Source organism: Phaethon lepturus, unplaced genomic scaffold (genome assembly GCF_000687285.1).
Source record: "Phaethon lepturus isolate BGI_N335 unplaced genomic scaffold, ASM68728v1 scaffold37079, whole genome shotgun sequence".
Taxonomy (NCBI): domain Eukaryota; kingdom Metazoa; phylum Chordata; class Aves; order Phaethontiformes; family Phaethontidae; genus Phaethon; species Phaethon lepturus.
In genome coordinates, this window is record NW_010566213.1 from 331 (window position 1) to 17,166 (window position 16,836).

The 16,836-nt window shown below is 42.0% G+C and overlaps 1 protein-coding gene across 1 annotated transcript; it reads left to right on the forward strand.

Annotated features, from left to right (window-relative positions):
- The first annotated feature begins 231 nt into the window (after positions 1-231).
- On the forward strand, positions 232-14,284 carry RAD21L1 (RAD21-like 1 (S. pombe)). Its single transcript, XM_010295418.1, has 13 exons — positions 232-375; positions 1,932-2,061; positions 3,388-3,487; positions 4,980-5,086; positions 5,477-5,662; positions 6,248-6,349; positions 7,294-7,407; positions 8,438-8,667; positions 10,022-10,124; positions 10,902-11,041; positions 11,756-11,845; positions 12,566-12,643; positions 14,096-14,284. Exons 1-13 carry the CDS (start codon positions 232-234, stop codon positions 14,282-14,284), a joined length of 1,713 nt encoding a protein of 570 aa, XP_010293720.1.
- The last annotated feature ends 2,552 nt before the right edge of the window (positions 14,285-16,836 follow it).

Here is a 16,836-nt window from a genome sequence, read left to right on the forward strand (position 1 = left end):
CAGATCCCACTAAATCCCCTCATCCCCTCAGCGCCCGGCTGGGTCCCCTCATCCCCTCAGATCCCGCTAAGTCCCCTCATCCCCTCAGGGCCCGGCTGGGTCTTGCCTGTCCCCTCAGGTCCCACCAAATCCCTCTTCCCGCTTTGTGCCCCAGGACCCCTCTCCTCTTGGAAGCGGAAGAGCCCAGGGAGGTGGCAGCAGGGCTGGCCTGTGAGCCTCAGCCCAGGCGCCATGTTCTACATGCATTTGCTCATCAACAAGCGCGGGCCGTTGGCCAAAATATGGCTTGCTGCCCACTGGGAGAAGAAGCTTACCAAAGCTCATGTATTTGAGTGCAATTTAGAGATTACCGTTGAAAAGATCATCTCGCCAAAGGTATGCTATTAAATGAGAAGGTGTCTTCTGGTAAGTTCTGGGGTAGAGGTGTTCATCTTTGGTAGAGAACAGGGTTGTTGCCGTCATGGAGACTCACTTAGTTGGACGAATCTGTGGCTATTTCAAAAACTGTGTGAGGTAAATTCCTAATCCGATTTTAATGCAGTTCTCACAGATAAAATCTCCATCCTGTTAAATGACAGTTACATAAATATTTTATTTGATATTTTACTCCTGGAGATCTGTGGCATACATTTATGTACAGTGTAAGAAAATGTTACCAGAATATATTCAAGTGTATTTTCTGCACACTGATAGAGCTCCATGGAGCTGTGGGACCACGGTGCGTGGGTTTGAGCTGCTCATGAGGCGACAGGAGCCCATCCAGTGCAGTGTGGTAGCACTGGTCTTTCTTCAGAGGCTTTGAGTACCAGCTGCAGGTGTTGTTCAACAGAATTTGGGAAATGCTGGCATTTGAGGAGATTGTCTCAAAAAGATTGAAAAGTCAGCTGCTTAACCAAAGTCAAGTGACTAAGAAAACTGCCATGAAATTGTACACAGACCATTCGAGGAGAATGCTTTTGCTGATCTTGCAATAAATAGCTTTGGACATCTAGTAACCATCCTTCCACTTTCAGTGGACTTCTTCCAAGTCCCCCATTAAAAGCAGATAAATACATAATTAAGCATACGTAGTGCTTATGAGAGACTCTGTATGAACAGTCCCGGAGGCTGAAGTCCTCTGGGTAGCACAGATACGGTACGACTCAAGCAAGCGCAGATGCAGGCAGTCAAGTACCCGTGACTCAGTCCTTGGCCTCGCTGTTGCAACTGCATCTGAGGGAACAGCGAGGAACGCTTTGCGCTGGCACTAATGGATGGCTCAGGAGATCCAAGGCTTTCAGCTGATGCAAGCAGATTTTTTTATTTTCTCCATGAAAATACCTGCTTGATATTTGGTAGCCTGAATTTCATTGTCTGTCTTGCATGGGTTATGATTAACAATGTTAAAATGATCTTCTTATTATTTGGAGGTGTTTTCCAAGAGGTGCTAATTAAGTACCCTTGCATGCTGTCCTCTCTGGCATCAGCATGATGACCTTGAGTGTGCTTAGTGCAGGAAGACTTTGCATAAATAAGGACGTAGTTCTGGCCTTTATTTGCATAAATAAAGGCATAGGTATGGTGTCTGCTCACTTTAATAACCAAAGTGTCAAAGACTAGGATATGTGCAACTACTTTCTGTTTCAGGAGGTGTTAACACTGTTTGTTGGCCGTCAGCTGAGATGTAAGGTAGATCAGATAAAGTAAGAGCATCAGTTCAGGAATGTCATTCCAGCCTGGCAATGTTTAGGAACAGAAGCAACTAGAAGTTCCTGGCTGTGAAAATTCATTTCTGTTTACGATCCTCTGTATCAGCACAAAGCCCTGTTGAATTTTGTAGAGTTCTGTACTGGCGTATGTTACTGCAACTCTGTTACTGCGGTGCAATAGTTCCATTTTAATGTTTTTACCAAAAATACTAACTCCTGAACAACTTTCTTTAATCACCAAAGTTTACAATAGCTCTGCGAACCTCTGGACACTTACTCCTAGGAGTGGTGCGGATTTACCACAGGAAAGCAAAGTACCTCTTGGCAGACTGTAGTGAAGCTTTGACAAAAATGAAGACGGCCTTTCGCCCAGGTATGTACAGAATTCTGCATTTTTCCATCTGTGTCTTTTACAGCTCTCATTTTAAAAGTTAATTTTGGATATTTCTGTTAAATGCACATTATTGATCCCAAAGGAAATTGAACACACTGGTGCCTACTGCTGATGTTTAAGTGTGGCTTAATTTAATGCCATTTCAGGTCTTTGACTCCTTTAAAAGAAGTAGTATCTTAAGTGGTCTTATGAGGAGAAGCTTGAGCTCAGCCTCCGTTGCTAGATAATGAATTTTAATTTCCAATGACACCAACAACATGTCTAACAGTGTGTTAGTGCCAGACCTGACAGTGTGTTTTGAGCTCTAACCATGTAGCCAGCAAGAAGGGGGCAGAGATGACTGGATCCTTTTCCAATGGGACATACATTTGTCATACTTGAGTAACAAACGGGGAGGCACTGTTGTCTAAAAAAAGCCTAAGAACAGGACACTAGCGTCTCTTGCCAGCCATGCCTGTTTGCAGAATAGTGAATACCTGCTCTACATTATTCTCAAGGATACAAACGTGATTAGTTAGTTAATATTTGTAAATATTTGTAAATCTCTAGAAGAAACACTTAAGATAAGTACACAGTGCTGTCTGTTTTGAATAGATACTCTAGTAGCTTACAGAGAACTGCACGGCACAAGAAGAAGAGGCAATGGTCACAACTGCAGCAACGGAGACTCCAGCTAGATATTAAAGCGGGGGAGAAATCTCAGTGGAAGTCGTAAAATGCAGAAACAGGCTGTCCAGCGATGCTGTGGAATCTCCATAAGCAGAAATAGTCAAAAGTGATCTGACTTAGAAATTCACCCTGTTCTGAGCAAAAGGTTGGATTAGATGACCTTCAGAAATCCGTTCTCACCCGAAGTGTTCCAGGATTTCCTGATTACCAAGTATTTGCAGTCTCGCTTCATAATTATTTGATGCTAGAGAATGGCATTATACAGACACTGGAGAAAAAAAGAAAAGACAATAATTCATTTGAAGTGGCATGAAAGACTCTCAGCTAAATGTCAGCTGTGAGAATCTTTCAGGGACTTGAAGTAGCTGTTCATAAACCCAATGTATTTACAGTATTTCAGGTCCTGCAGCAGCAGACTCTTCTGTCTGTAAAAAATATGGCTTCTAAAGCATATGTAAACTAGGGATTTTAATTCCATTTTGGAATCCTGTTGACAAAGTGCCTAAGCTTTACCTTTCTGTTATTTAGAATGGCATCAGACTTTTCCGACAAGTTTATGGTCTTATTATACATACCTGGGAGAACATTACTTTTATTTTACTGATACTTTTTTTTTATGTTGTCTGTTTCTTTTAGGACTTGTTGACCTTCCGGAAGAGAACTTTGAGGCTGCTTATCAGTCCATTACATTGCCTGAAGAATTTCATGATTTTGAAACACCACTACCCGATTTAAAGTAAATGCTTCCCCAGTTTTTGTTCATTATTTTAGTATTTTCAGAAGTAAAAGGTATTCTTGCTGTTATCTGATCAAGACTCAGATGGAATTGTTTTGATCTGATAACTGAATTCTCCAAAATTCTGAGTCAGCTTTACAAGGCTACAATCACAGGGATTGTGCTTTTGTAGAGTTCCTCAAAGTGCGTTTAATCAACAGACCTTTACAATGAAATAATGTATTGAACATAGACTTCAGGATTTTAAATTGTTTGAGTGAAGCCTGCAAGCAACTTTCTGACCTCAAGAGAAGATATAAAAGTTAGTATAAATCCTATTGTAAGACCAAGGAAGCTCTGGCTAGCAACCTTGCAATGTCGCACTGCTCATTGTGTAACTGCATTTAATTTCTGCTCCATTCCTGTTTGGGACTGCGGTGTTTTATCAGCAGTAGTCAGCTTGGCTCCCAGTGAAAAGCCTGCATATTTCTTCGACTCTTCTGACATGAGTCAGCATTAATGTAGAAAAACTGATAAAAAGCAGGAGGCCAAGACATGTTTCTGGTGGCTGTGGTGCCCCCAAGGGTCCAGGATGACAGATTTCCACTGAGGCTTCCTCTGTACCTCGTCATAAATACAGTTTGATGGGATCTGTAAGTGTTTAGTATTTTCTAAGTACAGCTGCGATGCCATACTATTTATTCAAGTACCTCAGTGTGCTAACCCTGTAAAGCATGCCTCTTCTGCCTACCCAAAGAGTCCGCGTGGTTTGATTTACAGATGATGGTGTTGTGCTAATCAGATGCCTTTTGTCTGACGAGCGTCTGGTAGAGAGCAGGGCTTGGGTGTGAACAAACTCACATAAGCCCAGGTTTACTGGCGAAAGAGAGTGGAGAAATATGAAATACAGAGAGGAGTATGGGTGCTTCCCTCATCCTTATAAATATGTCCGCTGTTTCTAGAGAAGGTTGCTTTCTAGGTATACATCTGGATCCTTTGCTCATGGAGTTCCAGGTGTGGGGAGTATTTCAAAGCTGAGTTAGTATTTCAAAGCTTTCCCCTCCTTCGTGGACCTCTCCCCAGCCACCTCCCGTCACGGCTACTGCGGATTCAGTCTTTGCCGTACGACGTACGTTGGAGGTTGCGTAGGAGCTTTGCCTAGCAAAGGTGGCAGCTGCCTACTTGCTTAGAGGTATCAGTTTTAATGAACATACAGCACCCGTTTTCCATCTGCTTGTTTTTAGCTTTTAGAGGAAAATCAAAGCAGTGAATTTTATCAATAAAATCTTAAATGGCTTGAATGCGAATAGCTTTGGGAAACAGTTGCTCTTTCTCCACAGAAGTGAGGATCAGCCAGGGTACTTTCAACACCATAGAGAACGGAAGCTATCTTTTGGGGTTTTATGATAAAACGTCAGGATTGAAAACTGCTTAGAAACAAGTTTTCACATTCCAGCGAAATGGTCAGTGGGTTTTGGTTGACCCTATATTTTGTATAATTTTTTTTCATTAGTGCCATTGATGTTGCTGAACATTTTACCTTGAATCAGAGCAGAGCTGAAGACATCACACTTACAGAGGATTACGAAAGCAATATACTTCTCTGTGATAGAAACTTTGGTGAGAGAAGTTGAGAAATTAGAAATATTCCATAAGGAAAAGTGTATTTTATGCAACATTTTGTACAGTCTGAGTCCTTTCCACATGTGAAAAAGCTGTTATTAAAAGTGCATTTGCTTCATACTTGTGCTGATTGGCCTGTCATACCATCTTATGCTTAGTATTTTTGTGTAAGTACTCTGCCTAAGTAATAGGGTATTGGAGACTGAGCATCAAACCCGACATTTTCTGCTTTTTACTGAATTAGCTAAAATTGTTTATTGTTTATTCCATTTGAGGTATGGGATATCTTACAATCTTTTAAAAACTAGTTGAAAAATTAGGAAATGGATAAATAAGTGTTTCAAAAATTCACGCGGATGAAGCATCAGGAATTCCGTGTTTATTCAGATGAAGAACCAGATGCACTAAGAAAACAGAGCTTCTTTGACAGCAGCATCTTAATGAGCAGCAACAGTCTGGTGCCCGATCACAACTCTGCGAGCGTGAATGGAGACAAGTCTGTGCCACGTGACGATACTTACTGTTTTGAGCACGACTGCTTTGGAGATGAGGAGGATGCTGCAGATATGATTGGTAGGGTTTGCCGCAGATAAACAGAATTAGTTTCTTTCCAAATATTTTTATTCTTACAGGAAAAAAACAAGACAGCATGAAAATGATTGTTTTCACACATAAATTCTCTCTTTTTGTTGTTCTTCTCATACTTCCTTTTTTTCCCCACTTGTCACTAAATCTATGATTACTTAGACATTGACAAGTAAAATTGTATCGAAGAAGATATTTCAGTTTTTTAGAAGTAAAGGCGTTCAATTTATACTTAATGTTTAAAAATTTATATTTCCAAAGGTAAAATATTGCAGCATTTTTATCTTTCCTGGTGTAATAACAAAGGCAGCAAAGTGGCTTCTACGTCTTTATGATTTAGAGTATTTACTCTACTTCATACTTTTCAAAGAAAAGGTGGAAATCTCAAAATTAAGACTAATATTCTTCTTTTTGTACTGTTGAAGACAGCCATATCATTGACAGCCATCTGTGGAAGCTGAGCTTTTTTTGTTTGCAGAGAATGAACCTTAAATAAGTAAAATTAGGCTGTATTGGGTTATTTCATGACTACTAAGGCTTAGAGTGATTAAAACTATGCATTTTGTATTTAAGAAATCCTGTTGAGGGATGAGCAAAATGGCCTAGATAAAGACATTTTTCATATGGAGGAAGAACGTCCTTTGTCACAAGATCTGCCAGAGAACAGCACAGCCAGTGAGTTTGCAGTCTGCGCTCCATCTTACGCGAACCCTCTGTTCCTGTATTAATGCCTAAAGTTACTCACATTCAGCTTTGTCTAGTATCCCGTGCATTTTTCTTTTCTTCATGTCTCTTGCTTTTTCCTAATATGCTTAGGTATAATTTAATTTGACCTAGGGATTCCAGATTTGTAACTTGACATTGCTTAGAAACACTTTTATAGATAGGCTTTTGGATACGCTGTTGATCCACCCTGCTGCTTAGGCAGGGTGGTATCACTTTTGTAACGGAAAGAAAACTGAGTAAGGGTATGCTGTAACTTTGGACTTTACCTATGAGTATTTCTGGCTTCATATTTCAGCCACAAGTAACACGTTAGTCATTCAAAAAGGTGTTGTTAGTCTTCGTTTGGTTTGATATTGATGAAATAAATTAATTTTTGAAAAGTGTTTCTGGATTTTTTTTTAAATATATCTTAAATCCTTATACCTCCTTCACACTGTTACTTTAAAACTGAGACTTCTGGAACAGCTTTACAGGGAAGCAGTGGCACTTGCCCCTCCTTGCACTAGTCCTGGTACTGCCTTTTATGTTGACAGAAATGTCCACATTGCCATGCGGTTGCCGGGAACTGGAAGCAGATACGTGTTGAAACTAAACACTTTACCCCCTAACCACTTTTCTTCAGGTGGGTTTTCCTCCAGATCGGTTCTTCAGTCTGTTCCGCCAGCCAGTCAGACAGCGAAGGAAAGCGTGCAGTGCAGGACACGAGCAGCAGCAGTGCCGGTTATTACTGCTCAAAGTGATTGTGAGATTATAGAATATAGACAAATCATCTAATTTTCTAATTCTGATCTCTTTTGTCTGGTATTGTTCTATGTCATGAGATTGAGAAATTACTCCAGCTTGTAAACTTTTTTTTTTCCTTAACTTGGGTTATTTGCTGGGTTTTCTTACAGCTGAGTCCAACTGCGCAGACACCACCATGAAGAAAGTCAGTCATCGAACGAATGAAACCATACTTCTGTTGAAAGAAGCAGAAGGATTTGTGCTTGAGCCAGTTGATGATACAGGTCAGAACTTGACCAGTTTCTTGCTGAATGTTTGTTGTTATTGGGTTTGTTTTTCTCTTGTTAGTGAAAATATTTGCAAAACAGATTATTCTCACTTTAGTTTTCATCTGCTCCTGCTGTCAGAGTTCTATTTTATGGTAACTGTTATACAAAACCAGTATCAGGTTATTCATCTGATCTGCCCAAATCTCTGCTTACAGCTTCTTTAATGTACCCAATCGAGTTTCGTTGCTCTGCAGCTCTGCTAGCAGTGCAAGCCCAGCCTGTTCCTGAGAGTTACTGACGTTTCAGCTGAAAAACTTTTATTGCTAGTGACATATCAGTGATTTTTATGTGTAAAATAACACTCTGAAAACTTTCAGGCCTTTGTAAAAGTTTGTTTTGTGAACTTCTAACTTTAATAAGATCCAAAAAGAAAAATGTTTCATTTCTTCTGTGAGTAAATCTAAACATCACCTATCACGTTGGTGGCTGTTAGTCAATAAACAAGTTCATGTTGACACTAATACTTAGAATACTGGAATTTCCCAGCCTGCCAAAATAATATTCAGGAAGTTATGGCTATATAACCAATCTGCGTCTCTATTCGCATTTACTATGTACATCTTAATTAAACCGCTAAAGGATTAAACTGACAATGCAGATATTAATTATGAGGTAATGACACCTGTTGAGTACATCAGCAGTTCTTGGAACAATTAACTTGCTGATGGATTAAAGATAGCTTATTCAATCTTGTTGGTATATCATGTGTTCTCATTAAGTCCTCATGTTCCTGGTTCTTCAGTACAATAGTCATATGTCTTCCGTAATTAAACATATGTGGATTTCCTGTACAAGAATACAAAGAATATACTTTACGAAAACTTTTGGAGAAATGGCCCATGCACTTCTGCTTTGATTTTCAACTCTGTGAGTGTGTCAGGAGGTCAGCAGCCTGTCTGTTTAATTCACCGTACTTTTTGTGTGTGCTTAAGTGTTCTGTGGACAGTCCTTACTGGACTTTTTTTTTAATACTTGCTCTATTTAGCTGTCACCCAGAGGAAAAAAAATAAAAGAAAGAGGAAGTTGCTTGTGGATGTAAACAAGGAACTCAGCTGCAACGCTATATACAACCAACTTAACAACTGCACGGACATCCTTGCTACATTAGACCTTGCACCCCCAACAAAAAAAACAATGATGTGGAAGAAATCAGGAGGTGTGGATAAACTCCTGTCCCACGCTACACAGCCTGTGGTTCACGCTGAGCTGCAAACGGTAAAGATCAGTTCTTTGTAGGTTTTTGTGCCACTGTATAGGTTGTAGGACTGTTGCACATCTAGGATCTAACTGTGAGAGATTTTGCAGACTCGGTTTGATGTGAATTCCCAGCAAACCACGGGTGTGCAGCATCACTGAAAGTACTGTTTTGCCGTACAGTTCAGTTGGATACCTGATGATGATTTGCATACTCACCACTAATTGCAGCATCAGAAAGTCCATCTGTAGAGCTCACGGCTTTAATCTCCAGCACTCCAACCAGGAAAAAATGACAAAGAAACTTGAGAGCTGACGTTTCATTTCACATACTGGCACCCAACTGATTGTACACTAACAAACACACAACTTTTTAGACTTCTATTTCTTTTCTATGTTCTACTCTGTTTTATTATTTTCTGTTTTGTTTCTGCTCTGTAATCAATACAAGGCCGTATCTTTTACATGTACTATAGAGGTACATCAGGCTTAAACATTATTATTATTAATATTGTTAAAGGCTTTGGAAAGATGGCATACCAGTTTGTTTTGTACTTTCCCAACTGGAGATTAAGCTTCCAGCTGGACAGCAGTCAGGGACTGGCCTTTCAGAGGCCCAAGAGGTTCCCGATCGCTCTATCACTTTGGCTAGAAGAGTTGGCCAGACCACGCTTCCTTGTGGCTGTGGCCCTAGTGCTCTTTTTGCACAAGAAAGACGTACTTGTTTTGTGGAAATATGATCTACCAAAGCCTCTCATGTCCCCACATAGTGTCTGACAGGTCATTCAAAGAAGCTGTAAGTTTGGTGATAAGATAAAGAAGAGATCGATGTGTATACAAGGTGATACGAAAAGATACGGCGTAAACTCTGTGCAGCAGCCTTATGTGAATGGTGCTGTTTGTTCCGCTGTGTAGCTTGGAGCGATCTGGGAGGCAGGGTCTCCAGGCAAACAGCTCTGCAGGTTCATTACAGCAGCACAGCTTCACCACTTAGAGTCGAGGTGCAGAATTACAACTTGCTCTTGATGAGGATGAAAAATACTCACACTCCAGTACGTGGGGAGAGAAATCCACACACAGATAACTGCAGATGTTTCTTTCTGTTGTCTTTCCTTACCGGCTGGCTTCAAGGAAAAACAACCCAAGCTGTTCCTAAGATGTTTCTTCATTGAGTTCACTGCCAAAGTTGGAGCTGCAGAAGGCTATTACTTAAAAAAAAAAAAAATTGCAGATTTTCAGAATGACCTAATTAAAATAACTAAATTCTGGGTTGCAGTAATAAATATACAGCTCATATTCCTACCTTTGTGTTGATGTTTGCAAATAATCTGACATGATATCTTGAAAGCAAACAAATAAAACCGATTGTTTTCAGTTGTTTGCAAAATGCTTCAAGAGTCACGGATTTAAGATGGGAAAAAATGGAATACAGATGCAGTCTGAAACGGAAGAAACAAGAAAAGAGCCAGATACCACAGGTAACATTTTAATTGCTGTTGCAGAATTAGCTGTTAGAAAATATTTTCTATTATACATAATGTTTGAGAGTCACCTGCAAGGTGTTTGTGTGCAGTATTCTACAAATCAAAGGCCAAAAAAGTTAAATGTTAAGGAAATCGGCTCTTAATTATTTGAAAAAAAGGTTTTTTGCTTTCATGAGTACTTTGCTGTTCTTTTGTTTCTTAGATCAGAAATGAAATGCAAGTCTTTTTCTTCTTTGTGGTATAAGGAGGTATTTGTGGTTTCACCTCTGGTTTCTCTAATTGTCTACCAAACTGCAGATTGTATTTAAAACAAACAAAAAAGAGCTTCCCACTTATTTTGAGTTTAATCAAACCACTCTCCAAATTTCCAAATTCACATAAATAACTTCTATTTGTACCTTGAAGATTGTGTTTTGGTTAATATCAAGCAAGAAGGAATGTTCCATTTTAGATCCTCTGAGAAGGTGATGTATCTGCTTTCACTCCTTTGCTTTGCTAGAAATATAATCTTTATGTCTGCCTCAGAAGTTAATCAACAAAACCGCTTCCTGCAAGGCCATAAAGGTCAACCTGAAAAAAGGAAAAATTCTCTTGGAAGGTTCTTCTTCTTCCGTGGTCCTGTTGGGAATGATATTTATTCTGTATTTACTCATTCTGGCTCTTACTCTCAAAGATTGCTAACTAGGGTGTGATTTTTTTTTTCAAATTTTTTTTTTAAGGACAGCGATTCATAGTGATTTCCTCTTAAACCTTGTTTTTTTATTAATACAGAGATGCTGATAGTGGAAGAGCCAAGTTACCTGCAGGAGTCAGCTCATTCAGAGATTGAGAGAAAAATTAGAAATGTTTCGTTTATGTTGACATCACAGAATAACAGAAATGAAACTGATGATAACTGTGGTGAAACTATAGTGAGCAGTTTCCATAAATTATAGAGGCCTAAATGTATTTATTGGTTTCATTTGATGCTAGGGTTCCATTTAAAACACATTAAGAAATTACTAATGTATGTTTGAAAAGGATGCTAGAGACAGCTGATACAGCATGAAGTAGCCTGTGTCATGAAAGTTTATTTAAAAGCACTTTGGTAGACTCTCACAATGAATGAATGATTAATTAAAATGTCTATTAATCAGTATAGATTACAGTCTAATCACAAAGTATAAATAAAACCTTAGTATGAAATATAGCCTCTTTGTACTGAAGAGATAAATATGATCATCATCAGGATAAAACTTACCTTTTGTGTCTCATTTTGAGGAAATACTTAAGCAATAGCGAATTACCTATTTCTGCCATCGTTATTTAGGCTAAGGTGAAAGGGCATTCTTTAGAGAATATGAGGCTTGTTGAAGTTGAAAAAGAATGAAAAAATTGCACCTAATGGCAGCAGAAAATGTAGGGTCTGTGCCTGAGCTCAGCCCGTAGGTGCAGATCCAGCTGTAGGATAAATATTACAGCAAGGTCCTTTCCTGTGTGAGAAAAGATATGGTAGAAATAGCAACTATTAAATAATTTTGGAAAACGTTTATTAGAATAAATTCTCTGAGCAGAGTTACATAATTGAGAATTACACTGTATGCATGAATTGCAACACCTATTGATCGTCCTTTCTGTTCTGACAGCAGGGTGGAACAGCTTTCTCTGAGAGCTCCTCGCTGGCGAACAGTTCACTGGGCCACGAAGCTGAAACGCAGCAAGCTGAGTTAACCAAGGTATATGTACTCGGAGCTGACAACGCTGGCTTATTTTGGAAGAGAACTGTGTTCTTTCTCAGAAATATTAAAAAAAAAGAAGTGATGGCATCATGAACTTACAGTGAATTTTGGTGTACTGTCAGCATCTTCAGTACATATTTTGCCAGTCAAAAACTTTATAGCTTCACAATCAAGGATACGTGTATTCCAACATACGAAGGTCACAGTCTGTGAGGGAAACAGCTCCTTATTTAGAGATTGTGCTTCCTGTAAGAAGGAAACACTTTCTGAAATTACCAGCTATGAGGATATCGGACACTCTGAAACAAGGGCAGCCTTCTCCTGTCGACTTCAGAGGTCAAGCCCAAATTTTTGAACATCTTTTTTGGCCCCTGGCCAGTAGGAATACTGCCAGAATCCCAGTCACACAGAAGAGTATCTTGCTGTGAAGCTGCCTCCCCAGGGCTCCCTGGGACCACTTCCATAGTACCAAACGTGGTGTTGCACCTGATCTGTCTCTTTGTAGCAGAAAGAACATCGTTAGCATTCTTGTCTCTGTTTCACAACGCCCATTGTGACCGCAGAGGTGTCAGAGGTCCCAGATATCCCAAGTATGGCCATCAAAATGCCCAGCTCCAGCTGGATTTTCAGTTAGGCTAGAACTCTTGTCCTTTTTATCATCATGGTGTGTGACTTTTTACAGATGCTGTCTAACCTTCTGTTCTTTTTCCTCTCAAGGAGCTAACAAGGAATGGGAAAGACAGTGAAGAAATAAGGTGGAGCAAAAGAACTCTCCAGTTATTAAAAACTTTACAGGTACCAGTGCTGGATTTTGTAATTAGATGCCAAAACTAGATGTTGGTTTCAGTTAGACCATGTCAGAAAATCTCCTACTTTATACTGCTGATGATACTGCTGCCTCTCACACGCAGCGTATAGCTGCATTTTATTGGGTTTATGTGTAGCAAACCAGGATTCTGAGTGCCTGACATGGTGTCCTCTCCCAAAGCTGCTGCAACCGCTAGAATTTGCTGAATGTTTGCTTCCACAGCAGCGTTTGTTGTAATGCTAAGCCCTTGCTCTCTTCCTTCTGTGAGTGTGCTCTGGAGTATCTCCGCAGAACCCAGTTCCTAGCTGCTTGCAGGTTTGCCAGATCTCAGCTGAGCACTGCAGGGTGCCATCATTTGCCTCTTCATCTGCTTGAGCTGTTTCTGAGAGGAAGGTTAGGGAAATGAGTGAGGGTTATGTTAAAAAGAAAGCTGGTAACACCTTCTTTAGGGGGTTTTAATGCCCCGGTGCTTTCAAAGTGCTTGAAATTTAGCAGGGAGGGTAGCCTTTGCATCAGGAAGGCTTATTCAGCCTTTCTTGCAGAAATCCCTGTAAAACTGGTGAAGCTGTAACCTATGATATCGCATGTCGTATCGACAGGACCATAACGGGAGCCAGCCCGGGCTGCCCTGATGCTGAACATCCAAACTCTCGGCCCAGCACCTCAGTGCTGTTCTTTCCTTTTGGCTTGGACGAGGGTTTTGGTGCTTCAGCATTGGTCTGGTTGTGGGAAGGGCCAAAAACGCAGCAAAAAGTTATTTTCCTTCAGGTCAGTTCTCTAATCCAATGTGCCCCGCGGCTGAACGGAGAATGACGGAAGGCGATGGAGAAACCTGAGCGTGGGCAAGAGGGTGTGGGGAGCGGGTTTTGTCTGCAAAACACACCAAACTTTGGTCCAGGCCTAGCTCTTCCCTAGGGATGGAGTTTGACTTCACAGTCTTCTTGTTTTGGGTTTTTTAAATTATTTTATGGGAACATATTTCAAAGGTTCTGTGCAACGCCCATAAATAAGTAGTTACAGTTAAGTGCTGCCATTAAAAAACAAGAAATAACAACACTTGGTTAGCTGTGGCTGAAATAGTCTATGATACAACTGGTACTCTGCCTCCGAAGAACGGGGTACGCAATGATTTTTATTGTTTTGAATCATGAAAAGCGTTACAGATGCGCTTCATCACACACCTCGGTACGGATTCACCGAATTCAGCGGAATGCCGGGCATAGGTAGATTTCAGAAACATAGGAAGGTGCGAGCAATGTTATGTCAATGAAATGTTAAGAGCCGCTTTTGTAAATGCAGATGCAAAGATAAGATCCTATTTTAGGCGTTCAGGCAGGAAATACTCACTCCGAGCAGCAGTTTTCAGTCCAGACTTGCCGAGATCTGGTTTTACTGGCAGCGAAGTTGACCTGACTGATTTTCCCGTTTCCCTTATACAGCACCTGCAGAGATCAGGCGTGCGTTCTTTCAGCCTACAGGAGCTCTGTCGGAAAAATAACCGGAAAGAAGCTGCAGCCAAGTTTTACATCTTTCTTGTTCTAAAGAAACAGTCGGTTATTGAGCTCAGTCAGAGCGCTCCCTTTGCTGACATTGTGGCCACCGTCGGCCCAATGTTCAACGCTCGCTGAAATCATGTAGTAGTTGGATAAGCTAATAAAAATAAATCTTATTCTAAATTTTTTAGCAAATATATTTCCTGGAAAAAATGACTGAACGTCTGGTCAAGCCATGGTAACTGGGCAGAGCTTGCCTACCTTTATACCACCTCCCAGAACTGCCGAGTACCTGGCTTGTGCAGGTGTCCCTGCCGTTCGCTAGCACGTTTGTTTTTAACATATATGTTCATATGATGAGCAGTCACTTATTCTGTTAATAAAATATCGATAAAATACGTATTCTACATAAGAGATCTACACTGCGAGGGATTTTATGAAAGTCCATAAAAACCTTTCTTAGAGACCAGCTTTGAAGGTTAAATTATTTTTAATAATTGCCTAACTTTGTTAATTGCCCAGCACCATCAGTAAGAGAAGTCTGCTAAGCTCTCTTTATCAAAAACCGTAGTCTGTTTGAAATAACCCCTTTCAAAGAATGTCCAGTATTTGATGTTTTAACGTCTAGCAAGCTGCTGTCTCCAGCATCGTTTTCGTGTGTTCAGGCAGAAAGGAGTTACGCTATCCCTAGAAGAGTCACGTAAGCTTCGGGAAGAAATCCTATTCCCTAGAAATCCTGCAATCTCAGATTTCATGGAGCATGTTTACTTAAAAGGCTAACACTTTTGGTTTTGTGTAGACCTATTTAAAAATGGATGTTAAACTGAAATATTATTAGTTCTTTGGTTTTTTAGCTAACTTAAGATAAGTTTTAATGCTTTTACTGTCATTTTGTGAAGCTAGTGTTCTTCCGTTGCATCAAACCCGCGCCGCACGGGTCGGTTGGGAGCGCCCGGCGCTCCAGGTGTTACGGTGCTGTGGCTGTGCTGGCGCCTCTTAATATGAAATCAATAAAAATCACAAGACGATGTTTCCTTAGCTCGTTGGCGTTTGTTCTGAAGGATCAAAACTGGCAGCCGCCTAAGCTGTCCTTTGGGTTCGCCTGCTCAGTGTTTGTGGTGATTTTTCTTCAAAATTCGAAAGGACGGAGCATCCTGCCATCCTGGCTTTCCCGGTGTTCGCTCGCCGCCGTCACGCCCCTGCGTGTCTGGTCCTGCTAACGTGAGCTGTTCCTGGCGCGCCTGGGTTTATTTGTGTGCGCGGGGTTTACGGAACGGGAGGAATTGCTTTTGAGGGGGCTGCTCAGAGGAGGAAGGGCCAGAAGGGAGGGCCCGCGCCTGGGCCCGGGCCTGGGCCTGGGCTTTGGGCTTGGGCTTAGGCCGGGGCTTGGGCCTGGGCTTTGGGCCAGCTGGTTGTGGGGCTTGGTTCAGTTGGTTTTCTTTTCTCCATGTAGGAGTATTTGATAAAATAAGCAACAAGAAGCCTTTGCCACTGTCTCTGAGGGGTTACTTTTCTGGGTGTAAGGGAGGGAAAAGTGACCCTGTTTGGTAAAAACCTTTCCGTTTTCTGCAAAAGAAATGGTGTTTTCCTCTTCCGACGTGCCCGGGAGCGCGTGCCCAAGCCAGGCCAAGACTGTAGCCGAGAGCAGCTCCTCTTCGGGGCCAGGCCTGGCAGTTTTATCCAGGAGCCGTGTACTGCCACGGGGTGAGGAAAGGGTTTGGTTCTCCAGACCCCAGGCTCGGTGTCTTGGGAGCGAGACCATGGCAGGAGGAGGAGAGAAAACCTCTCCCTCGTTCCCCCGCAGCAGACTGAGCCCCCGCCGGCGTGGTGCGTCTCCCGGTGAGCACCCGGCTCTGCAGCTCAGGGTGCCATGCCACGCATCCAGGGAGACCGAGCCCTGCGGGCCGGGGAGGGAAGGAGAAACCATTTTTCTCCCCCAAAAACTATCCGAACTGCGTCTGCATCTCACACCAGCGCTACTGCCTGCGCCACGCCGGCCACTGCCACACGGTAAAAGCAGCTCCAGTGGCAGCAGATGCGGTAACTCATTAATTTTTCTTTCAAGGAGAGAGGCTGTGCATGGGATTCACCGGGAAAGAGGGAAACAAAAGGAGCAGGCGGCAGGCAGGAATAAAAGAGAGGCAGGAGATGTATCTACACACGCACATTGAAAACAGTCTGTGCAGCGGAACCGCTGCGGTACCAATCTCGCAGGAAACAGTCCTGGAAGGAAGTCTCGCGCCTATTTACAAAACAGGTTTGTCGGAACTCCGCAGCGACGGCGGGGGCGTTACAAAGGGAGCCGGCAAGGGCAGGGGCTGCGCGACGCGGCAGTCAGCGGCGAGCTGCGTCCCGGGCGCGGGCTGAGACGTGGGCTAAAGCCCAGCCGTGCTTAGCGGTTGGACTCGGGTCCAGAGCCAAACTAGGAGTAGGTTCTGCTCCGACCTTGCCGACATGTGAACAGTTTCCCTCTGGAAGTCTGTATGTGCATGCACGCACGTTGGATATTACGTGTCTATATGTAACATAGGCACACGTATACGTGCATGTATGTAATATAGGTACATGTATACGTGCAGCTCGTCGTTCTCCCATCTCTAGAGGGGTGTCTGCAGCCAACCTCACGCACTCTCGGCCGTGGTCACCGGAGCAGAGATGGAGCCAAAGCCCTGCCGCTTGCCACGTGG

Bases quoted from the DNA above. Each gene is read 5' to 3' on its own strand.
- RAD21L1 (XM_010295418.1), top strand. From the start codon at position 232: ATGTTCTACATGCATTTGCTCATCAACAAGCGCGGGCCGTTGGCCAAA. The intron at 2,062-3,387 runs GTATGTACAGAA...TGTTTCTTTTAG, and splicing joins GAAGACGGCCTTTCGCCCAG to GACTTGTTGACCTTCCGGAA. The intron at 5,087-5,476 runs GTGAGAGAAGTT...GTGTTTATTCAG, and splicing joins TCTCTGTGATAGAAACTTTG to ATGAAGAACCAGATGCACTA.